At 41.5% G+C, this 26,418-nt stretch overlaps 1 protein-coding gene across 2 annotated transcripts in view; it reads left to right on the top strand.

Annotated features, from left to right (window-relative positions):
* Positions 1 to 2,632: 2,632 nt before the first annotated feature.
* Positions 2,633 to 26,418, top strand: part of frmd4a (FERM domain containing 4A) — a 105,654-nt gene continuing 81,868 nt past the window's right edge. The window contains exon 1 of one of the 2 annotated variants that reach the window (XM_065957335.1): positions 2,633 to 3,279. In XM_065957335.1, coding sequence (XP_065813407.1) covers positions 3,235 to 3,279 — 45 coding nt within the window. In that variant the 5' untranslated portion in view covers positions 2,633 to 3,234. Of the gene's footprint in view, positions 3,280 to 22,908; positions 23,560 to 26,418 lie in introns of those variants that run through there. The other variant, XM_065957337.1, reaches the window with a different exon arrangement.

Below are 26,418 nucleotides of genomic sequence, written 5' to 3' on the forward strand. Positions count from 1 at the left end.
CACAAAACGTTCTGTTACAGCTGTCGTGAGCATGGTAATGTCCTCGATCTGCAAAAACTGCTCTCGCCATTCCTCTGCAGCGACAATTCCATTCACAAAGTTGTCATTCAGGCTCCTCTGCTCGACAACACAGTGGGAGAGCAACTGTTCATGTATTTCAAAAAGTCCAGTTAGCAATGTTAACACCAGCACGCGATTGGTTAAGTCTGCCATTGCACTGATCTCATGTAAAAAAAAAAAAAAAAAAAGATACCAAACAGAGGAGAAACCTGAGCATAGTGTGTGACAAGACCAAATCTCTTTTCTCCCGTCTAAACACCTTAAATTGAGTTTCAGTTTCTTTACCCGTTTTCCAAAAAGTGCGTTTTCAGTGAACTGAAACACTGTTATTGATTGACATGTATGTAAATGTGTTTAGGTTTGTGTGGATATATTTATGTACGAAACTGGGAACATGCGTGGGGGGATTTGCAGGCAGGCTTGGGAACACGTAGCTTCTGAATACATTTAGAGTTTTTCCTTGTATTTTTTTTTCCCATTGCCTGTTTCTGTTTTAATTTTAAAAACCCTTCAATAAAAAAAAAAAGTACTATTTACATTGACATGACATTGTCACAATAAGACTCTAGAATAAAGCTGTGGGATTAAAAAAAAAAAAAAAAGTTAACTAAAACACACGTACAAAAGGCCAAACCAGAAAAAACCTAAGTTTTCAAAAAATACCCGCCTACATGTGGACTAGACCTTAAGCTCCTGATAAATTCTTCTCTCTCTCTCATCTGACTTTCTCTCACACTGCTGCATTTTGTTTGGTAAGGCCTGGCACACACTAAAAGATTTTTTAAAAATCTTAACCAATTTAAAATGTGAGAGAGGCCACACATGACGACAGTATAAGTTCAGATCTTATAGCGTGTGGAGAGCAACGAGACGACCAACTCAGCACACCTCACACTAACCGATTCATCCACCAACAAGTCTAGACTGTCAAAACATGTAATCTGGAGCGGTCAGAAGCGACTTAAGAGTTAAAAAAAAACATAATTGGCAAGCTAAATGTGGCTAGCTGTTAGCTGGTACATCTATTACAGTACAAACTGTGTTAGTTGGATTGTGGCATCTTTTAAAGCACATATTGTAAAAACACTTATGGTTGCCTTGAAATCAACAAATTGGTCGTGCATTTATGACGTCCATCTCTTTATGCTTCATGTTTGCAGTCGCCTCCATGGTTATGTTTTTTGTTTTTGCTTCCTGCTTCAATCATCTTACTTCCTTCCTTATTGGCTATTGTTCTGTTCCTCTGGAGGAATCACAGAGTCCGTGCTCGGTATTCTTCTCAAACATCATTATTTCTGATTATAAATATTGAACACAATTAATATTTACGATTTCAAATTGAAGGCAGCCTGGATCTTCTTCCGAGCAGCTCAGGGAGGTTAGAATCACTCTAGAATCAAACCTTACACCACGGGAGAATCTGGCAAGATAATCTTTGGCAAAGGAGGTAGATATTACGCACATCATCACACATGTGCAGGGGAACGCAAAATCAGCACACTGAGGAAGAAGACAGGGCCGCACACTCGCTCAAATGCCACAAAAAGTTTGAATTGATCACAACGTCGTCAATTAAACAGAGGTCATCTTCAGGTGAATATCATCACCTGACAATAATCTTTGGAACATCAGATAATCTGGTTTTGCTGACTTGTGTTGTAATCTTCTGAGCCGAGTCATGACACTGAAATAGAATTCTGACTTAAATCTCAGAATTCTGAGAATAAATTCAGAATTTAAAAAAAAATATCAGAACCAAAAGATTTTTTTTTCAGTGGCCCTAATCCTCTTCCTTAAGATCATTTTAAAATATGTAAGTATATATTTTTGATATTGGACAAAAGAAAGTTTTCCTAATACTCCAGATGAAGCTTCTGCCACTTAACAAAAGAGCCGTTGCTTTTCTGACAGCTTTAGCATCCTTCTGTTCAGCATCTCGACTATTTCCCTTTTGCTTTTCTCCCCGTCCAAATGTGCTCTCTTGTGCACACTCACTACAAAGCCATGCTGAGACTGTGTTGTGGTTTAATTATTAATGCATATCTGCTGTAAAAAAAAACAAAAAAACAATCCAAGTCTGGAGCACATGTGTCTGTGAACATGACGGCTACTGTGGATGTAAATCATATGTGCATAATCACACATGCACATTCTGTTCATCACAGCACGCTAAGGCGTCTTTACTCGCATCCCATGCTGCCTTTTGCTGCTTCATCCGGCATCGATAGGCGCGGTCTGCACTTGCTCACTACATTTCCATCACTCGCTACCCCTCCCTCTTCCCCACCCACCCCTCATTTACGCTCAGCACAGTGTGGATCTCTTTCACCGGTGGCTGCTGCCTCCACTACATCTCTCCTCCTGGCAAACAGCAAACTCTGAAACCATTGATCGGTATCTCTTATTCTCTTCTTTATTTTGCTTCACTTTTCTGCCCTTGTCTCATGCTTATGATCTATGAGACTGGGGGGTTAGTTTAACGAGGATCTCTCTGCAGTGTGGAGAGGTTGAGAGTCTGTCTTTCCCACCGTAGAAGAAGAAGAGTGCTTGAGTCCGGGGGATCATCATCACTGATGCAGGTTGCATCCTCTGGAGCAGCGACAGGACACCTCAGGGAAAAAGAAAACGACAACCCACGTGCGAGCCTGGATGTGCTTTGTGTTGTGAGGAGTGTGGACGTAAAAAAAAAAAAAAAAGAAGGGAGGCAGGAGGCAGCAACAGAAGGAGGGGAGCAATTTAGCAAGAGGCGCCCCCTGTCATAGTGGGTTTGGGGGGTGGTTGGCGTTTGGTCTTTGGGGAGTGTTTTAAAAGTGAAAGAAGAAAGGGGGGGTCTGCTCAGCTCTCAGATCAAAGAAGAAGAAGAAGAAGAAGAAGAAAAAGGATTGTGTGTTTTTTTTTTTGCTCAGTCTGAAGAGCAAGCAGAGAGAGACTGGGGGAGTCACAGGCTCTCCAGAGACTGTGGCTTTATAATCTGAGACCAGGGGCTGTCTGCAGCTCTGACTGAAGGAGGGGGCTGAGGACACAGAGCGTGAGGGAAGGAGGGGGGGGGCTTCATCTGGACAGAGGTGAGCTTGCCTCCTGAATAAGAACAAGTCAGAGGATAAGGAAGGGATCGCTGGAGGAAATTGTCAACCTTCCCTTTTTTTTTACGAAAATCCAAAGGAGGATCCAATCATGGCTGTCCAACTCATGCCCGAATCGGCCGTGTGTTTGCTCATGGTGAGTAAAAGTATTGCTGCTCTCTCTTTGTGTCTTTTCTTTTGGCTTTCTTTTTTCATCACTTCGTCCTCTTGGCAGGACTTGAGCTGACATCTCATTATCATCATCATCCTCTCTTGTTTGCTCCTCCCCTCTACTATCACCTCCAAACCTGGCATCCTTCAATAAACTTTCTTAGAGAGTGGTTTTTTTGCGTAAAGAAATGTCTTTTTGCAGCTATAACTCTAAAAAAAACCCTGAGCCTTCATGTTAGTCGTCCACGTGTTTGACTACTGCAGTGGTCAGGTGTGGGAGGGGAAACACTCTGACTATTGTTGCGCTGATTTGAGGTCTCTTTGCAATTTGGGAACAGATGTCGTTTAATAAAACGTTATTACATGGTAGACGTGTAAATCTGGAAAGTCTGGCAAAAAGTTGCATAAAGGATCTGCTCCTGATTGTGCATGTGTGTGTGTGTGTGTGTGTGTGGTTGTGGTTGTGTATAAGAGAGATCAGCATGAGATTGATCCAATCTTAAGACTGCTTTAATTCAATAACACATTATAGAGAAAAACAGTTTATCTGCAGACCCTTCGCAGAGGATTTACAGGCTCTTGTTAGTGTAGAAAAAAAGTCCCTCGCTGACATGAAACAGATTGGCTTGGCTTGGACGTGGTTCAGATTCAGCCATAGAGAGCAATGACATAGAAACGCAACACAAGAACGTTCAAAATCCATTGCTCTGTCCACGCCGCACACTGAAACAATGGCAGCATGGCTTTGCTGCACGTGTAGAATACAGATGAAGGCTGGGACCCCCCTCTTGTGATCAAGCCTCAGTTGAGACTCTGTAATGCAGGTTTGACTCTCTATACGACAGCATGTTCTGCTCATTCTCATTCTATAGTGTTGGCATTCTGCAGTCCCACGGGGAGTCATGCATCGCCGCACTACCTGCTATCTCCACCTGTCATGGCTGTCTGTTACTATGGCAATAGGCCATGCACCCCACTCAAGGGGCAAGGATGTAGTTAAACAAGCAGAGAGGGTGAGAGGAGAGAGAGAGAGAGGGCGAGATGATGGACAGGTGGAAAAAAAAGAAAGTGTGAGTGATGAGGTCAGGAAGACAAATAGAAGGGCAGACTATCCAACTGAATCCTGTCATCTTTATGGAAATATTTGGCCTTGTAATGTCTCATGTTGGCAGACAGTTGGTTTCCCTTGACACCATCTAACTCTTCCTTATCAAAGGGCATTAGCAAAGAGAGTGTTCCCCTTACGACTGCTCTTACTGTCATAGCTATCAGCCAAGGACTTTTTCCTGTCACGCCATGCAGGTTGCACGGGGTAAGTAGCTTACTGTCACAACCTTTCACTGCCTCAGTTCCATTTATGATTACAGCCAATTTTCTTGTAATGAGCCACTCTCCCATGGTTGGTTATCAGAACACATACTTTAATATGGACAACACTGGCTCCTGTGGTGTTTTCTTTGGTGGAGGTTTTTTTTTTTTGGGGGGGTGGGGGGGGGGGGCTGCAAAACTCGCCATGACTAAGAAATACCTCGACTTAACTTCTAGCTTCTTGTTGTATTTCTCTTCAAACACATAATGGAAAAGATTGACATCAGACAACTCATTTCCGAGCTCAGCGGTTTGTCCACAAAAATCCATGTTCAGGGGCTTGAACCCATCTTAATTATTTATGGGAATTTGTGTGTGTGTGTGTGTGTGTGTGTGTGTGTGTGTGTGTGTGTGTATTGATTATGCCTTCTGCCTTCTGTGTGTATTAATATTTCAGTTGAATAAGTGATTATCTTCTGCTGGAGCTGCTTTAATAAACATGATTCACTCTGACAGAACAAAAAAAAGAAATACCAGGATGGACCACTGGATTACTCAGTTACATTATAAAAAATTATGTTTTTCTTCCTATGTTCCATGCATTCTTTATTGTGGCAATAATGCAGTAAAGTTACATGTTAGTCCCTCTCCAGGCTTTATTGTCTTGAACTAATGTGATTGGCCCAGACTTACATTAATTCAGCTATAAAACAGATTGGTCTCATGTCTGTCATATAGAGCAGGCCAAGAGGGGGAGACTACAGTAAGAGAATTATGACCTATAGTAATGAAATGAATATATCAATAAAATACTATAATAAATTGATGAATGGCTCTTGTGGGAAATATTAAACATGCAATACATCGCTATAGATTAATTATATATTTTCATAATATATACATAGGAGGGATTTTATGCCCATTGTAAATAAATGGACAGACAGAATGTCTCTCTCTCTCTCTCTCTCTCTCTCTCTCTCTCTCTCCCTCTCTGTCTGATGGGTTTCTGTGTTAGTGAAGAGATCAATAACAAGTCAGTCTGCAGTTAAGACAGAGAAATCCTGACATCTGATATCGGAACAGCTCGCAAACTAAATGGTTTCATTTGACCTGCTTTGGAATAAGCTGCTTCACTGATTTAGATATCTATCACGGGGATTTGACAACATCTCCCAGCATTCTTCTTTTTATCCGTCTGAACTGCACAAGACTCTCTATTGGTCTATTTTAGATCCTGCACTTGTGATTGTGTGATTACATACAAGTCGTTCCTTTTGTGGTTCTAACATGTGTGCTCTTGATTGCAGTTTCCCCCTTAACTTAAAAATAAGAACTGGAGCAGCTTTTAGTGTTTGCCACCATGTTCATCAGTGAGCTGATTAGCTGCGCTCTTGAGGGCTCTTTAAAACCAGCGTTACAGCCTGAACGGCAAAAACAAAATGTCAAAAAAATGTCAAATTAAATATCGGCTTTATGAAGAGCTTCTTTAAAGATAAAAAAAAAATAAGGTAAGGTAAATAACAGAATGCTAATCCCAGATTTATCATAAATTTATTATGCGCTCATTAAGATGAATCATAGTTTTGCAGAGAAAAACAAGGATGCCGCGTTTCCTAAATGCAGATCTATCCGAGTGGTTTTCTGTTTCCGTATACTTGATCAATATGCATTTTACTATCTGTTACATTGTGCCCATCTGAGAGAAAGCAGGGCAAGTTGGTATCTTTGACACACACAGAAGCTAAGTGGATTATCTTCCTAATGCTGCAGGGTTCTGCTCTGCATGCAGGGAGAGAGAGAAACCGGAGCTCACAGCCTCACTGTTCCTCAGAGAAACTGCAGCATGCATGTAAGACATCTTTTTTAAACCCCCTTTTTGAAATAGCTCCTGCATGTGCTCGATGACATCATGGCACACCTGCCAACAAAAATTACCACCACGTCTATAAAGGTGCCAGTGTGTTGCTCGCTCTTTGCCTGGTGTGAAGTCATACTGATAACCTGATAATGGATGTGTGATTTATACTCTGGCAAGCATCCAGGGATACAAACTATGCAGAAATGAGAGGCAACAGAAAAAGCAAAACAAAGACCTTACACTGCCCTTCATGTTGGCGTCCATGTCTCTTCATTACTGTTCTTCATTCAATTATTCTGCCATTGAGGATGGAGACCAGATGACTCAGTGTGATCAAGCCAGAGAATTCATTCAGCTGTAATCAAATCACTGCTCTATGATGTCATGTACCTTGTGTGTGTGTGTGTGTGTTTGTGTGTGTTTGTGTGTCTGTTGTGACCTAATTTTAAAATGTATGAGCTGATGTGTACTTATCCTGAAAAACTTTTTAATATCGATAATGTAGTCCAGACCATAAAACACAAGTTATTGTCAGTGTTTAGAGATTATTCATCCCAATAGGGGGATTGCTTTTCGTTTTTTTTAAATTCCTGCCCAGATGCTTTCTGCGATACAGCAGCCACTGTCCAAACAGAGGAGGGCTGCTGAACAGTATGGGGGGGAGGGTTAGAGCAGAATGACATCATACTGCGATAATTGATTACTGCCCAGTTACAATGGCACAGGAGAGACATTTGGTTCAAGGGTGTGTATCTGTACATACTGTATCTGTGTTTCTTATGTTGTATCCGTTTATGCACACAGTAATTTGCTCACTGTCAGAGTTCATATGAGTCAGCATGTCACACATAATCAACGTAAAGTCTTTTTCTACAGAAACAAACACAACACAACGGATAAAAACACTTAAGTATGACTGCAGGAACTGAAACTGAAATCCTGCTGAGCCAATGTGTACTCTGCAAAGATTCTTGCATCTTATAGGTGATAAGTATGAATGAGAAGCACATGCACAGATTGTTTTTCTTTATTGAGTGTCTCCCTATTTGACACTTTATCTTCTAATCTACAGAATTCTCTCCTCAGTTTTGTACATGATATCAATATTTTTTTCCCCAGTTCATTATTTCTCTAAGGCTGCAGTCAGACTGCAGAACAGTCCTGCCTGAGTGATGTTAGGAGCTGGTTGTGCTGATGTCAGCTAACTAACGCTCTGCAGGCGTTTAGTTGCTGCAGGAGGGAATGAAACACTTTAACTTTACAACAGCGAGGAAACATTCCTCATCACTCAAGTCGTGCTCGTCCTGTTGTTTGTCTAATGACTATGAAATAAACCGTGTTGTTTCATACACTTTGATGTTTCTCCTTTTGTTTGAATCTCAATGAGTATAGTATATCCCACCAGTTTGATTTTACATCATTTTGTTACTATACTGTCCCCATGTTTTTCTTTGTCTTGTTTGCTCATGTACTTTTTTTGTCCCTCTTTCTAATTCATTCATTTTTATTTACTGACCCTTTTCCTTTTGTTTTGTTTGTCTGTTTGTTTGTTTTTGTCTAAATCTGCTTGCAAAACTGTATTGTACCACAGTTCCCCTCTTGTCTTTTTTTTATTGTGTGAGTGTGTGTGTATGCACGTTTTGGTGAGTAAAAGTAAAAAAAAAATTATAAAAAAAAAAAAAAAAAATTAGAATAAAAAAGACGGTGTGATCCTGAAAGAACAGCACATGAGATACCACAGCAACCAAGATCACATTTTGGATTGCAATGGAGGCCCAGAGCGCCCAAGACCGAAAAAAACATGTCACCACTCAGAAACTTTAAACATGTAGAACGATATAAATCAACATTTTTATTTCAGATTATACATTTTACTTAATGACTACATAATATGACCTTTCCCTTGTACAATTGTACATGTACGTTTAGCCTACATTTAGAACTCATTTTGAAATATCTTGTTAAGTGAAGGTTTTTCATTCTCCGTGTAGGAGTGGTTGGACGTTATCCTCCCTCTGGGTGAAGATTCAGAATCGGCTGAACCACTATAATCATTAATTTGTGCCGATGTCTATTAATATTCTGAATGACAGTTAATGTAGGAGGGGCCAAAGGGGTCGTACAATATGTCAACATGTCACTGCTGTAATGTGTTTCTGTATGTGGAATTGTTTCATGAAATGCTATTTCTGTTGTATGATCTCTATTTATGTACTTTATTTTATTCTCTTGTAACGGCACGACAGAGTCCAAGAGAAATTGTGGGAACAATGAAGTATATCTTATCTTATCTCTATTGAGCAGCCCCCACTGGTAAGTTGTATTAAAAAAAGAAAGCAGACAAACTTAACAGTCTTCACAAATCTGTCAAATGTAAACAAAGGCTGTTTCTGAAGCATGCTGTTAATCACCACATCTGACTTCTACCTCCCCCAGCAGAGGTTTCAGGCTTTAATTATAACAGTATAGATATAATGAGGTCATATATAAAGAGATATCAGTATTAATTTCAGGCGGTTTTTCTTAAATTCTTAAACTAGAAAACAACAACTGCAAAGCCTTCCTTGCGTCCTTGTTATGAACCACCGGTTAAACGACGTCCTCTTGTTTATTGTAAGTGTCCTATAAAAATAATGGCCCATAAAGGATGCACGTTATCTGGACATTATCACAGAAAATAATTAATTGTTCCAAGGTTAAATGCAAACCCATTTGCTGAGTCCACAGAGTCATGGCTTCAGCTCAGGTTTTGATATCGATCGGAGATTAGATTCACTGCTGTCCAGCTTTGAAATGTGTCAAGTGATCACAGTATTGATCCCACTGTCTGAGATCAAAGGGGCATTTGGACGCATGTTATTTCGGGTGTAATATGTGTGACATTATAAATGTTAAACATCTTTTATTTAGGTGTGTTTCTATTTAAATAGATACTAAGAGTTCCAGGGTTGAAAACATGTACATGAGAGAAATGGCTGATAACCAAGTCGAGGCTCAAATGAGAGAAACGGTTCTCACTTCTCACCGCATGCATAAATGTATAAGGGTCTGTGTATGTGTGTGTGTTTATGCGTGTGTGTGTGTGTGTGTGTGAACCCACAGCATACCATTAATTCTCCTGAGCTGTTTACCCTGCAGCCTGTTTAAGGACTATTGATGAGCTGCAGAGGTGAAGGAGCCTCCATTCTAATTGACTTCACTCGAGTATCTGCTCACTCAGTTGTGGTCATCTGTGTGTTTGTCTGTGTGTGTGTGTGTGTGTGTGTGTGTGTGTGTGTGTGTGTGTGTGTAGCCAGGGGAGGGTCCCAGGTGTGAATAAGTGAATCTGTTTGCAATGTATGTTTGCCTGCTGTGTGTGTTTGTGTGATTGTGTGGTGAGTGTGTGTATGTTTGCACAGTAAATCCTCTCCTGCATGTAAATACTTGGGATAGGCTCTCAGTGGAGTGTGACAGTGGACTTGCTTAGCTTGCGCAGCTGATAGTAAAAGAAAGATTTTAATGATGTTACCGAGCAGGACATGAGCGCCTTATAGCGTATGCTCATCAAAGTCTGCCAGTGCTTCCCCTGTGCTCTGTCTCTGCCTTCATCCTGATGTTTATCAGGGTTCTAAATCTCTGCAGGTGCATTATTAAAAAATAAAAAAAAATGTGATTCTTGGAGCTGCAGCTCGTATTTGCAAATGCAAATACGAGCTGCATCAGTCCAAGAATCAAATTTTTTTTGCATTTGCATTCAATGTAAGAGAAAGGCCATCTCATTGATCCAGCACCGGCACGAGAAAGAGCAGCATCTTTTCTTTTCCTCCTCGCCCACACACACACACGCACACTCCTACGTTTACACACACAACCCGTCTACTATACGCGCACATGACCTACTATATGGTGCAGAGTCAATCAATTGCTTCGAGAGCAAACAAAACGTGCAGATGAAATTCCTTCTCCGTCTTTAAGAGAGTGTTATTTCAGTCTTTCTTGCAGGATATTGCTCTCGGCAAAAGCCAACATATGACATTTATCTGTCGGCTGTCCCCTTTTGGAAGGTCAAGCTGCCGTGGAAATAAACCTTTCTGGGCTAGATAAATGAGGCGTTTTCTGCTCGATGTGGCACAATAGGCCGGGCGTATTCCAGTTTAATCAATCATATCCGTATCTGAGCCTCGGGGTTTAGGTGCTCTGCTACTAGCAGGAGAAGAGGTCAGTGTGTGTGCTCAGTCTGGGGCTTTTTCTTATTGGTTGTGTATCTCATTTTGCCTCTAAATAATAAAACATATTCTATTAAGCTCGTGAGAAAACATGTTGTTGATGTTTTTCTGCTTATTCACCACATGTAATGAATTCATAAATTATTTTCAGGGGGCAACAGCAAAGTGCCACCTGTCATGTGTGCCAGGGTTGCAGGTTAAGGGGCGGGGCGGCAGGGTGGCACCAGGAGGTCTGATTGGCTCACCATCTGTCTCTGGGACGAAGCAGATGTCTGAGCAGTGAGACCAATCTCTATCTGCTTCCAAGTTCTCTCTCTCTCGCTCTCGCTCTCTCTCTCTCTCTCTCTCTCTCTCTCTCTCTCTCTCTCTCTCTCTCTCTCTCTCCCCCTCTCTCTCTCTCTCGCTCTCTCTCTCTCTCTCTCTCTCTCCCTCTTTGTGTTTATGCATTCAGTGTGTATAATTCTGTGTGCATGCGTTTGACGTTTCACACTCTGGTTGACACACAGGCCCCCATGTGGGACGGACTGTCTTCCAGATGGAGTGAGTTAACAGGTCCTTGTCTTAATGAAGAGATGACTTGTCAACATGCACTCGTCACTTTGCACATAATGCACATTTCAAGATTTACTCATGACACAAATTTATTTTAAAAAATCAAGAACTAGGGAGAAGTGTTTTTTTTTGTTTCACTTCACTGCCTCTTGAACTGGGGGGGAGGGTTACACTGTCAATTAGGATTAGCTGAGACTCCAAAGATTGCTTGTTAGCTTTAATTTGGCAAAGGCACGCACGTGCAAAATAACCTACATAAACATGTGAGATGAAAGTGTGTGTGAATATTTTCTCACAGCAGCCAGTGGGATCTAATACTTGGAAGTTACAGAGAGTAAACGTAGTAAACTTCTCAGTGAAAACAAGTACATTTCCAAAAATATATATTAACTATTTATATCCTTATGATGTCGTTATGATTAAAATAAAGTAGGAGGGGATCGTTCACAGTCTGTTTGTGTTACACAGATTTCCTGACGGCTTGTAGAAACTTGCTCTACTGTTTTTCTTTGTCTAGTGCAATAAAGCACAGACAGTGAAACTAGAAGGAGGGAGGGCATAAACCAACATCCTGCTTTTAACAGGAAGTAACTTGGGTTTTCAGAAATTAGAACATTTAAAGAAATAGTCGTGACACAAAAGAAACTTGTTCCATTGGTTAGAAATATTTCTTTACAATCAAAATCACAGTGACACACAATTTCGACAGACGTTCTTTTACAGTGTCTGTAAAGATCTTGTCAGTCACTTACAGCCTGTATCAGCGGTGTGTTCATCCTTCTACATTGTCAGGTTTCTCACTTCCACACAAAAGAACTGTGACCTTGGTTGCCCTAGCAACAACTGCAACAACTGCAAAGGCCTTATACAAAATATACAAAAAATAAAGCAATTTGAAGGCAGTAGAGTGCAAATAGAAAATTTAAACTGTGCCAAAAAATGAGTGTCATATGTGCAAACTGAGCATGAGGTAGTTTGTGATTGTTACACTCCTGTCAGTTGTTTAGGAGTCGACAGACAATAGTGAAAAATGTCCAATATTCCAAAGTGTCAAAGACCTAAGATACTCCATAGACGTAAAAAGAAACGTGTGTTTTTTTAAGTGATATTTAAGGATGGAAGTGGTTCTCTTTTCTCAACACAGTATCAGAGCTGTGACAGGATTAAGAAATGGATGATAGTAAACACCACCACACACATGTTCTAGACGAGTCCCCCCCCCCCTGAAGCCATGAAAGGAGAAAGATGATGAAAGAACAGCACCCAGTGTGAAAGAGAGGAAGAGAGGAAGAGAGACACCTGCAGAAAAACAGTCTTTCACAGTTTCTGCCTCTAGAGGGAGCCAGAGATCTTATTACAATAACATCCAAACCACATCTCAGCTTCCACAAGCAGACTGTGACATTTTTGCATATTGTGCTTTTAATTATGCTTTTTTTTTTTCAAGACTTTTTTAATCCTGTGCGGTTGCAGGGAGTGTAGTGTGTCTGATTTTGTCATTTGAATGGTATTTGTATTCTGCTTGTATTCTGCATAATAGATCAAATGCGTGACCCATGAATGAATGAGCAGGTCGGGGAGGAGGAAGGTCAGTAGCTTCTTCACAACATCTAACTGCAAATGGCATCCCCCCATGAGTCTATGTACACACACACACACACACACACACACACACACACACACACACACACACACACACACACACACACACACACACACACACACACACACACACACACACTGACACACACACACCCGCAGAGTAAGAGCAGTACATGCTGTAATTACTAAACAAAGGCTGTGTTGTAATGCAGCTAATTGTTGCTAACAGGCTGATGTATGCTTGACTGATGCTGATATCAGAGCTGCTGATTTGAAGCATTACACAACCTTCTATAGCCACACTAATCCCCGCATCTAATACATTATATATTACCCATCAGGCACAGCAGCCCATATACTGCAATAATTGCTTCATATAGCTACTTCTTCTCGAGGCACATGCACCACTTTTTCATGATATTGTTTCATTAAAACCATGTGAAAGTTAGTTTTGTCAATTGCATCATCGTCATCATCTTTATATTATCACTAAAAGATTAGCACATATTATTAACACATCATTAATGCACGCTCAGTGCAGTCAGTATTTCAGGGAGAATCGGTACAATGCATCCACTGTCAGCTGACCTTTGAGCAGCTATGAACCAAGACTGCTTCAGCGGGCCTCGAGGCAACTGATGCTGGAGAAACTTGTTCACTTGTTCTTTCCTTTTCAACAGAGAAATATTTCAAGTACTCACCAAAACCACTCCCATCTCTTCAACATGATATTCTGTAAGTTTCTTCATTCTATAATAAACAATAATATCACCAACAGTTTTTTCCATCTGGACATTTGTTTTACTCCTAATATGTGTCAAGAATATTTCTGTACACCTATGTAACTAGTCACTACAGTGAGATATGTCCCATTCCTCGCCATACTACACTGCTGTTTGTTTATCAGTGGAACCAGATCTCCTGCTTCTTAATCTCATCCTGAGACAGCAGAGCAATTTCCCTCTCAAAGAATCTCTACCTGAGTGATGTGCTAATGGATTTATTTTTGTGCTACAGACTCTTGGACAAGAATTTAATCATAGTCGGAGCAGAGATACAAACAACAAAGAGATGAATGTGATAAATAAGAAAAGTGTGTTCCTGTATTAATATCCCAGTAAGTGATGAGAGCCCAGATTTTATCAACACGGAGACAGAAGCATATTGAACTCCAAATGCTGCATCTTTCACACATGCTTGTTTACATAATTGAAAAGCACCTGAATCCCATTTTTTTAAATTCTAATTGATTTCTTATCTTGTCGCATTGCATTTGTGATGTCACTACACCTCGTGCTAAAAGGTCATATTGTGTTTGGATAAGAAGAAAAAGCTGCATGCTTTTTGTCAATTTAAGCAGTAGAGGGCAGTATGTGAATGTTGTAGGCGATGTGTCAGGAGTAATCCATGCAAAAGTCATGCTGTGGGCATGCATGTGTGTGTGAAGTCAGTGTTCGTGTGAAATATAGAAGTAGGTCAGATTTCTGTGGATGCATGTGCCCGCTTACAAAATGAGTGTGCCAGACATTGAAAATAGGATAATGGGAAATATCCTGCATCCTTTGAATACAAAAAACAAAGGCACTATATAAACGATTGAAGGAGTAATACCACTTATTGGAGGAGGATGATTGATCTGGATTAGGGGTGCAAAGATTAGAAGTTGTTGTTTATGCTGCAAAGAAAACAGCAAATGGTAATTTAACCACAGTAAACTTGTAATCACGCTGTAACCCCCCCCCCCCCCCCCCCCCCCTCTCTATGGATCGTTGTGCTGCCTGCAGAGAATGCTGGTTGCCCCTGACAACAGTTGCTAGGAAACCACTCTAGAGTGACTTCATAGCATCAGGCATGCTTACACCATGCCTCATGATGAATAAATCCAATTCACTTTTTTCCCTTCCAACACACAAATATGCAAAGGCTAAAATATTTTATAGCACTGTTATCACTTCATCAATGCACACACACATATGTGACAGGTAAGAAGTGCTTTTTCATGCTGAGCAGAGGCTTCTTTGCCGCTGTGAGACGTGTTTTTTGTGGAGGACATGTGAGAGTATGGCGGTTGCTGCACTTGAATCTGGCTAAATGAACTCATTTCTAATCAGTTGGACCCACGAAGACCGCCTTGGTTTGTCATTTGAAAGTTATGGAAATTAGATGATTATATATTTCTCTCTCCCTGTGTCACATGCTATTCTCTCTCACCCACACTCTCTCTCTCTCTCTCTTCCTCAATCCCTTATGTCCTTCCCCCTGAAAAAACCATGCTCACATTACCCTCTACCATCCATCTTTCTGCCTCTCTAATTCTGCGTCTCTCTGCAGTGGTGAGATAAGATTCCTCTCTCAGAGCTCTGCTGAGGTGTGAGAGACTAGAAGAGGGGCTTTCCCCTCTTTTCCCCTCAACTACCTTCAGGACTGCCGGCCAATGAGGGCAGCCACTCGTGGCAAAATATAATGTCTCTGTATGCATATTGGTGGAGGACATTTTTCTGTACATGGGTGTGTGTGTGTGTGTGTGTGTGTGTGTGTGTGTGTGTGTGTGTGTGTGTGTGTGTGTGTGTGTGTGTGTGTGTGTGTGTGTCAATGTGCATGTGCAGCATGTTTCCTGGGATTGCTGTTTAATGAACTTTAGATTGGATGTCAGACAAATTCCCTCTGGCAACAATCAGCCCCACTCTCTCAAACATGGCCAGGACCCTTGGCTCTGGGAATTGGCCAAAGTAGTTTCACACTCCAATATATCATAGTAAATCTCAGCCTTGGCCATGAGTCCGAAACCAAACAGCAGTAACCAATTGCTTTAAAATCTTGTTGAAAGCTTCAGATGTATGCATTGTGTAAGATATAACCGCTGGACTAATTCCTGGATTAACCCATCCACTGAGCAGCAGCTTACCTAAAGTCTCCAGCAGGAAGAAGGGTTTAAATATTTAATGAAGATAATGTGGTTAATTGATTTAAACAGTAATTAACACTCTCCTTGGCTTAGTACTTTAATCCCAGAGATACATACCACATTGATCTGTCAATGTTAATTGAGCGGACTGCTCTTTAATTCTGTAAATGGCTTAATGCTAAAAATAAAACGTGAAAGTTGAGGACTTGGGATTGACACTGAGCAAGCAGCATCCTCTGGGTTTGAGGTATCGAGCAAATGCAGATGTTACAAAAAAGCTGCAGTTCCTCCAGTGGCCATCTGGGGCTTACTCCAACAGCGAGTCAGTCCCAATCTGGCTTGATATTAAAATGCTCACCTTTAAACACATTTACAGCTTGGAACATAAAAAACACTTTTTTGTGTGTGAGTGATTTTTTTTTACAGTTTATTCTCTATTTAGAGGATTCTACATTTTTACACAACTCATCTATTTTAGTTAAATTAAGGCTGTGTTCACACTGGACTTCTTTTTTCAGAAAAAAATGTTGCCTTCAGCGCCTTTTGAGCGCTTATGCGCGAGTGTTCTGTAACCTTAACAACAGGATCTAGCCTGCGGTGCAACCGTGCCGGAGCACAACGCATCAATTTAGCACAGAAAACAACAAATGGAACGGGAAGTCAGACACCGAAACAACATTAAAACATCCGGTTTATTTTCAGAATAAAACCCTCCGTTTTGACGGTTCAAAAAAACGACCGTTTGTGTTTGTTTATGTGTTTATAAGGTTTGTATTGACTTTTATACCACGTACATCGTATTATCTCGTGCTGTTGCGAGTGAATCTGTTAAATTACCGCAGAAATTCCCCAGCTGTCCGGCTGAGCTCTCCGTGCTGCAGACTGAGAACGCAGCCGGTGGGTGTTGACGGATGAGGATGCACGGAGCCGTAGTGGACACGCAGTGCGCACATATCTGGTGGAAGTTCGCCGTTTTTTGGTGAACTTTTTGTGGATCGGTAACTAGGGACGTAGGTTACTACTCGTCCTGATTGGTCAGCTGTCAGAAAGGCGCTTGACATCACCCACCGTTTTTTTTTAAATTGAAATAATTCAACTTAAAAAGGCGTCGGGCGCAGCGCTTTATGAAAAGGCGTCATCCTTTTTTCCTTTTCCATAGGCTTGTATGTAAAAAAGGCGATGGCAGTTGAAAAAGGAAGTGAAGTGTGAACACGGTCTAAGGCCTGATGTAATGCATAATTAGGTTGCTTTGAAGTAATAAGATTGTTTGCTTTGCGGTTTATTTCACAAACAAGAGGTATCTTCTCTAGTTTATTTTGTCGTGAAAATGAGGAATTATTGTATGGTATGTTATTGTTAATTTGCTTGCATGCTGTGTCTTCTTTACCGGGTGAGCTATCTTGTTCGGTGTTTGTTTTTAGTGATTTATTTGTGTTGATCAGTGGATAGAAGTAAATATTGATGTTGCATTTGGAAAGTAGAGATGACAACTGTTTTTAGAGATTAGGTGACCTATCGATTATGTTAAATGGTACTCTTCATTCTCCTGTCACTCACATACCAAAGAGTCATGCTAGCTAGGGGTGAGTCTGTATCATTACAGAATGTCTTTTATCTGCTCAGCCATTTTGCCATAAGAACACCTGAAGAGAAAGTTTAAGTCAGGCTGCTTCTGAAATCTTTCTTACTTGCTTGTTCACACATGCAACTCTCAGTCAGACGCTATGATGTCAATTATTAGTTAGCTTTTATTTCCTAGTGTTCAAGTTTTGTGTATTTTGACATATTTATGGTATTAACAAAAAAAAGCAGGGAAGAACATACTGGCTAACAGGAAATGTCATGAAGGCATTTCATTAAGTGCACGGAGATCACATTGGACATAACCATACATTCTGTGGTTGTCGCAGGTCACAGGATATAAACATCTCCACCCCCTCCCACTCGCTTGCCTATAGAACTTTCCTGAATATTTTCTGCTGAGTTTTCATATCGGCTTAGGGGTCCGGCAGGAAAAAAAATCCAGGTAAAGTTGGAGTGAAAAATTGGGCTGTTTGCGTTCACACATGCAGATCATCCTGAACACTTCAGGAAGTTTTCAAGAGTTTTGTGCATGTGTGAAAGCACCACTTTAGTCTCTGGGCAGCAACGATCTCAAATAGAATTTCATTTTCAGAGAAACAAGATGGTTAAACACGCTCATTAACCATTTAATAAACTAGCAACAAACAAAGACTTTAAAGCTTTGATAACTTTAAGTTTGCCAACCTCACATTCCTCTTCAGTGACGGGAGCGTGCCTATGCCCCCACATTTCTAAAAAAAAAATCCAAAATTAGGCCCTATATTCCCACATTTCCTTTTTCATAAATTTGTATCAGGGTTAGGGTAAGTTACCCTAACCCTAACCCTACCCTGTGGGAACATAGGGCTGTGTTTCCATTGGGCTGTGGGAACATAGGGCTGACCCCCAAACAGGCAGTCAATATAACCAATGGGTGCAGAGTTATTACTCCATCCTGGACCAACAAAAACATGTTTACTGGCAAACTGAATTCTTTCCAAACTTTTAATACCTGCAGCAGCAGATTCAGGTTTCATTTCTCATCGGACCACCTGCAGTATTGACAGAGACTGTTAACCAGCACACATTTCGTCTCTCTAACCCCCCCTCTTGGGTCGATGCTATTGGTATGCGTGGGAAATAAAGCGAAGTGTGTTGAATGAGAGTCAGCAGCAGTTCCCTCTCTGGTGGCATTGATTTAACGGCAATGCTGTGACAGGGCCGCACGTTGACTTATGGGTCCCTGTGTTCCCCAGCCAGACACCTGAGCACACACGGAGAATAACGATGAATATGACTTCTTTGCTTTATCTTTTTCTCGCTCTCTTGTCAGGCTGCTTTTGTTCTGTTTTGTAAACCTGGGTTATTGGATAAGGTAAGTTATAGTCATGTCTTAAAAAACTAACAAAATAGATGAATCCCTGGATGAAATTCCACAATAGACACAACCTAAAATAAACTTTAATAAACCGACTAAACAAATGGTATCTGGCCACATTAACAGTGGAATGTTGGAAGGTCCATTACGGCAGATGGGACAACAGATTAAAATACAAAATCTGGGTCGAGGCAGGCAGTTGGAGCGGCTTGAGGAGTACGAAGAGAACTCCCAATTTGCTTTTTCTTTCTTTCTGTGATGTATTTAATTGATAATCACTGCAATTAATTCCTTTGTTTCCCCCGTGAAGTTACAGCCTGTTTAATTACCTCAGCCATATTGGATGACCATTTTCTGCGGCATAATTGCAGCCCTCTGTAGAAACAAAAAGCAGCCAATGAAAATGACACTGTTTTCACATTTTGTCTGGCTCAGTGCTGTTGTCTTTTACTATAAAGAATTGCTGCAAGAATTAAATTGTTCTGAATACGGAAGTCAAAATGTAAAGCAATAACAACTATAAGGCGTTAAAGCAATCTGACCAAGGTGTTGTCAGTTTAGATTTGTGTCAAGAAAATACACAGGAGGGATTCATTTTGGGATCCAGCTGGGTGGACAGAGACACGAGTAAGGAGGAGGAGGAGGAGGAGGAGGAGGAGGAGGAGAGGAAAATGGGAAAAGGGGGATGGGGAGACAGGGGAGGCTTTAAGGGCAATGTGCAGTATATTGCAGTGTGCAGTATTGTCCTGTGATTGTAATGGTTATAACCCACTATATCCCAGTCGCCCAGTCTCTGCTTTATGTACGTCCTATGTGCAGCCTTACGAGCAGCTTGGAAGAGTTGGGGGGCAGGGATGAGGTGTGTGTGTGTGTGCTGTGTGTGCATGTGGGATTTTGCTGACAGATAAACATTCACTGTCAGCAGTTATGCGTTGATGCTGATATATTGGACTGTATGTCTCTGTAGCATCACCAGACATATCAAGTCTGGCAAAAAAAAAAAGAGCAAATTTTCAATGTAAAATAATAAAAAAAACTTAGTGTTTCTTTGGCTGGAGCTAAAGTGGCAACAACCAGACAAGCTCAGGACAGAAGGGAGTCACCCAATGGTTCAACAAAATGGTTCAAATGGAGCATTGATTGGTGAACGAATCAGAAAAGCTGTTCTGTGAATTGTGAGTTTAGGTCCTGCAGGGTTTATTTATGAAGCTGCATGTAGGAGACAACCATGAGTCTACCACTGCCCAAAGGTCAGGGGTCAACTGAATAACGAAATTCGGGACTCTCCTCCCTCCCAATAGAGACCCCCTTGCAGCAATTATCCAGTTTTTACATCATCAATAAGCCGGTGTGAGGGAATTAGGAGTTGATATAGTGTGTGTGTGCCTGTGTGTGTGTGTGTGTGTGTGTGTGTGTGTTCATTTATCTGTGTCAGTTTTGTGTCCTTGATATGTGTGCGAGTGGGATACAATCATACGCTCTGATGGCGATGCGTCGTGTGAAGTGGTAAATTGTCTGATGTGAAGTGATCCAAAGAATGCTCTCCTGTGGGAAATCTCCTCTTTAAATATGCTTTAGAAATGAAACGCATGATCGTGAGCTTTGTTTGTGGAGGTTTTATTTAATTACATCTTGATTAAGTATTTGATTATGAACTTTGTTGAGTAATTCCTTTTGGTTCATAACATTTATTTTTTTAAATTAGTGAGATCATGCAGTCCTGTAACATTTAAAAATGAGGCAGTATCTCTGTTTCCAATTGTGAAGACGTATTCTGTTAGTCTTGAGGATATTCTAGTTCACACTGGTATAGTTTAGTCCATTACTTACTGAGCACACACACACACACACACACACACACACACACACACACATATATGAAGCCACAGCAGGTCTTGCCTCGATCCTGCAAGGGTGACTGTTATTGATCACTTCCTCACATTGTTGTGCTGGGATGTGTGTGTTTCCAGGTCAGACTGTGATCAATGCTGTTATATGACAGGTGGTTCCAGCTGTTTCATTGCTGCGATGGTTACGAGGCGGTGCAACGGTCATCACACCTTCAGCTCGGCCTCACCAATGTATCAGCGCGAACTGACCACCAGCTGGGGAGTGTCAAAGCTACACACACACACACACACACACACACACACACACACACACACACACACACACACACACACACACACACACACACACAAATCATCATCACAGCCACCAAGGAAATAAAACAAATGTATAAGTTTCAATGATTAATTGTGATCTCACTGGGTGTAATACATGAAATGGTGTCATTTACAGAAGTGACCCAATGAGGCGTCAGAAAACCAATTTTCTCTACACATGGTTTTGATATGGTTTTTTAATTAGCCTACATAAAGCCTGAATGTTACAGGATCTTTGTAGTATCACATTTTCAGTGAGAAAAATCATTAATTGTAAATAAAGTAGTAGCTTGAAGTAATATAGATTCATTATTTTTGTCTGCCACTGTATTATTATTCAAATGCTAGCACAATATGACACAGCTTTTTACACTGTCATATATGTCTCCACATAAAATGTCTTAATTTACCAACTAAACAAACAAACAAAGAGACGAACACTAATAAAATGACATTGATAAAATGCATGTGGATTGTGTACTGATGTAACATCAGTGTGGCTTGTCATGGTCCTCAGACAGCAAGCTACTATTCTACAATTCTACAATTCAGTTAACAGACACTTTTATCCAAAGCGACGTACATCAGAGAGTAAGAACAACACAAGCAAGGAGCTAGAAAAAAGGGAACAATGTCAGTAAGAGCAAACGATCAGCTTTGAGTCTGATTGGACACACAGGTGCTGACAGGAAGTGACCAGAGGCAAAGCACAACATTGAGGGCAGTTCTTGAGAGCTCTAATCAGTATAGAAACCATCTTATAAGTCATCGTTATCACACAAAAACCATCGTCATTACCATCATCATCATCAATGATATGGAGACCATCATCATTAAGTTAGTAGGTATTCATGAAAGAGCTGGGTCTTTAGCTTTTTCTTAAAGGTGCAGAGGGACTCTGCAGATCACATGGAGTTTGGAAGTTCATTCCACCACCGGGGGGCGACAGCTTTCTTAAAATCGGGCCAAATATAGGACAAACATTTTGGCTGACCTATACATCGATCTGGCTCATAATCCCATGTTGTCGTGCTTTTATTGGTTTTATTTGTGAATTAAAATGTTGTTTATTACTGTGTAAAGTTCTGTGTTATAACACAGAATGGCATTATAAGGAAATGTTATACTGTGCATAACAATATGTAGAATCTTAACTTGGTTAATTACATGCTGTTTTGGTCCTATATCTGGGTCACTACACAGAAGTGAGACTAAAAATAATTGAGCGAGAAAGGAAGAGAAAGAGAGAGAGAGAGAGAGAGAGGTGTTGGAGAGAGGCTGTCGTGCAGTCCAGGCGGGGAGGCTCGTCAACTGAACCACCGATATCCTCACACACTGCTGTGCCTGAGGAACACAGGAATTCACCCAATTTATTTATTTATTTATTTTCCCCTTTTATGGTCTCACTACTCTGTTGCTCGTGCTCTTACTTGCATTGTTGCCATGGCGATGGCAAGATGCAGCTCAGAGTGGAGGTGATGATGTGTGTGAGTGTTTTCAACCATTTAAAGAAGAATTAAAGCACTAACACAAACTGATGCATGTCCATAGGCACTCACACCACTTCTCGAAAAGGCAGCAGAGGAGAAATTGAGCCTTGACATCAAATGCACGATGACCTGACACATGTTGTGACTACACACAGCAGGTTAGGTTACAGCTGTAGCAGCGTTAGCGCGGGAATGTGTGCAAAAGGAGGAACCTGTTTTATTTTTTTTTGTGAGTGTTGGTGCATTTGAGAGGGTGACTCACGCCTTGTCTATTAAGAGAATAGAGGGTGATCAGGTTGCTAGGCGATTAAGAGCTGCTATTGTCTGGAGGGACAATAGTGGGCCCCGGAGAGTGCGCTCTCTTCTCTTTCACTGTCTTTCACACTCTCTCTCTCTCTCACACGCACACACACACACACACACACAATAAATGTACATTTTTGTCTGACCCCCCTGGCTTCGAGCTTGGGCGGGAACAAGGAGTTGACAGTGAGCAGGAGGACTGGAAAAAAGAATCATATTGGGGAGGCTGTGAGGGGAGGAGAAGGGACAGAGAGGGGAGAGAGAGAGAGAGAGAGAGAGAGAGAGGAGGAGAAGAAGAGGAGAAGAAGAGGAGAGTGTGAGCAGAGGGGGAGCAGAAGTGGAGCTGTAGCATGAAAAAAAAAAAAAAAAGACCTGCAATCATTTGCCACATTGAAGGGAACAAATGTAGCTGGAGGCGGTGAGCGGAGAGTGAGAGAGAAGGGAACAGGCAGAGAGAGAGCCAGAGAGAGAGAGAGAGAGAGAGAGAGAGAGAGAGAGAGAGAGAGAGACCCCTTGCATGGACGTTGCACATTAACATCACAGTGTTGTGTAGAGGAGGATAACATTATAACTGACAGGTCAGTACAAGGAGGAGAGGAGCCTTGGAGTTTGGCACTGTCCTCCCGCCTCCTGCTCCTCCTCGGTGTGTGTGTGTGTGTGTGTGTGTGTGTGTCTATGTGCCCGTACACAAACACACACACACACACAGGCTCTCTCTCTGTGTGCTCTGTCAGTTCGCCCAGCTCTCTGGGTGGGTAGGGAGCTGCGTTTGTGGAGGGAGATGTTCGCTCTGAGGATGAGACAGCGTTTCTAACAGGATCTATTTGCGGACTGGGATAATACACCGACACAGCTAAAAAGGGGGGACTCCAGCCCACCAGAACCCAAAAAGACCCACTCAGCCATGGAGGGTCTGCTATCTCCAATGAGGACGCGGGTAGGTTACCATGGTAGCAATCTTAAGTGCTTGTTTCCTTGCACAGGAACCCTGAATCCTGACATATGGGGAGGTAGCACCTTTTGAAAGTGAATCAATATGTGCACGTCGCTGTTGCTCGGTGATGTAAGGACTGGACGAGAGCTGTGGAAGTTTCCACAGGGTGATGGGCAAACGTTAAGGCAGTGCGAGAGAATCAGGAGATAGTTTATTCAAATGAGAAAGCATTGCTGGAAACTGATGCAGTTTGCATGCACGATGAATGTGTGTGTGTGTATGTGTGTGTGTGTGTGCGCGCGTGTGTGTGTGCACTAATTAACAAGACGCTGCTTTGAAAGAATGACTCAGTGTTTCAGAGTGGTGCCTGTCTCCAATCAGTACAAACCACCGACCCCTTTTGATTTAGGATAGAAAAGAGAGATGGTCAAGAACAGAACTGGCTTCAGCTTGTACAGTTTGAATTGGGTGAATATCTGAAAGTGTCAATTCACTATTGTTCCTGGGATACAGACAAGTTCTCTGTCAAACCGTTGGAGCGTATAGGTTGGTGTCTTAGAGGAGAATCAGTGTCTGTCCCTCACAAGAAAGGCTAATAAAAAGGCTCAAAGTATGTGTGTGTTCCTGTTATATATACTGAACATACTAGGTCAATTGTGTGTATCCATGTGCCTATACATGAGACATGCAGCAGCAGTGTGAGTGGATAGTAATGGACCCAGGGAAGGTGTCGTCCCCCCCCCCCCCCCCCGGATTTGAGATTAGAAATAAAAACCAGTTCTTTTCCAGGCTCATAGATTTACTACAGGGAGACTTATATGTAATATGCAAAAAGACAAAGCTCTTTTCTCTGCTGCAATGATGTTATTAATATTTATAAAGGCATGATTGCATTTTGGGAAGAAGAGTGATTTTCAGTTTCTAACAGTTACAACCACATATAACATGTGAAATATAGAGCTCATTTTTAGTGAGCTCTACCCTTGAACATAATTCTTTTGGCATTCTTTAGGCCCACAATCCCCCCCCCCCTTCTTTTTTAAAGCATCAGTAGAGACATATACAGCCAAAAATAAATTATATTACTATAAATGGAAACATTTGCATGTGTAATTTTATGTTTTTGGACTGATCTCATTCCAACATGTGGAGATTAGAAACGACCTAATGACTAACCTTGACTTGTGAGGATGCTGAAAGGGTTAAACCGCTGGGATGACCTGATGGTTCTGTCACACATGAGTACACCCGTCTTCTCACCTCTCCTCCCTCACCTTCACTATCTTATTCTTCCTCACTTTAACGCCCCGCCCCCTTTATGCACAATGTACCACACACTCCTTTCTTAAATCACAGCCAGTCGTGCTTGTCTGTCCCTTTCTCACTTCTCTATCCTTGTTTGTCTGCCCACCTGCCTGCCTGTCTGTCTCTCTGTCTGTCTGCCCCCTTGCTGTGCTTTGGCAGTTAACACGAGCGCCGTAATTGGTATTTGCAGATCAGCCCATGATCTAAGCCAAAGAGAGGAGCGTTAGCCGGCGGTTTGGAGATATAAACTTGGCTTCAAAGCTGTATGGCGCGGATTGAAGCCCGCTATATCTGTGCTGTCTGCCACCGTGGCCAGATTTGCCCACCAGCATTTTGGAATCACTTCCAATGGATAAATGACTTTTTCCATTTATCTTCATCAGCCACATTGAGCTTCACATAGCCCACAGTTGATCTGCAGATCTCAGATGTGGCATCAAAGTCGCTTTCGTTTAGATTTGGTGTGAATGAATCAGAGCAAAAAATGAGCCAGGGCACGAGTTCCTCAAAGTTAGCGCAGCATAATCCAGCAAAAAAAAAAAAAAAATCAACCTCGGTGAGAAAAGGAGCAATCTATAAGTTATACTTTACTTTGATGTAGGATTTATTTTTTTCACTTCATCTTTACGTTTTTAACGGCAGCAGAGATGAGAAAAGACAATAGTAGGTCAAAACATTGATTTTAAAAATGTAACCCCAGAAGAAAAGAGAAATGTCATGGTGTTTCTCAGAGGCAGTGAAGAAAAATCACTTCAAAGTGTGGCCTCTGCCTTGATACAAAAACAGTGCCAGCACCCCAATCAGTAGCTTTTATGTCAGTTATGGTGTAAGCTTTTATAAAACAAGAGCTTGATTTGATTTTCTTACAAGCAAAGAAAAAATAATAATTTCTTCTTGCCTTGTTGGGGGCAGTATGACTTTAGGGTTCACTTTAAGGATACACAAAATGTGATTTCAACACAAAGATAACATGAAGGAAGTCGCCCCCTGGTGGTGGAATGAGTCCCTCTGCACCTTTCAGAAAAAGCTAAAGACCCAGCTCTTTCATGAATACCTACTAACTTCATGATGATGGTCTCCATATTATTGATGATGATGATGATGATGATGATGATGGTAATGACGATGATAATGACGACTTATAAGATGGTTTCTATACTGATTCGAGCTCTCAAGAACTGCCCTCAATGTTGTGCTTCGCCTCTGGTCACTTCCTGTCAGCACCTGTGTGTCCAATCAGACTCAAAGCTGACCGTTTGCTCTTACAGACATTGTTCCCTTTTTTTCTAGATCCTTGCTTGTGTTGATCTTACTCTCTGATGTACGTCGCTTTGGATAAAAGCGTCTGCTAAGTGAATTGTAGAAAAGTAATTCATTGTAAAAAGCTGCAGCACTCCTAATCCTAAACTCGCTACAACTTGGAAAATACCACTGGGATTGCTGTGTGTAGGCTCTGCAGTGGACTTCAGAAGAGTCATACTCATATCTCCTCTTTCCTCTGCTGCACTCAGCGTCCTTTTTCTCCATTTCTTTATTTAGGATGACAGTAATGGGCAG

This window comes from Labrus bergylta, chromosome 7 (genome assembly GCF_963930695.1).
Source record: "Labrus bergylta chromosome 7, fLabBer1.1, whole genome shotgun sequence".
NCBI lineage: Eukaryota > Metazoa > Chordata > Actinopteri > Labriformes > Labridae > Labrus > Labrus bergylta.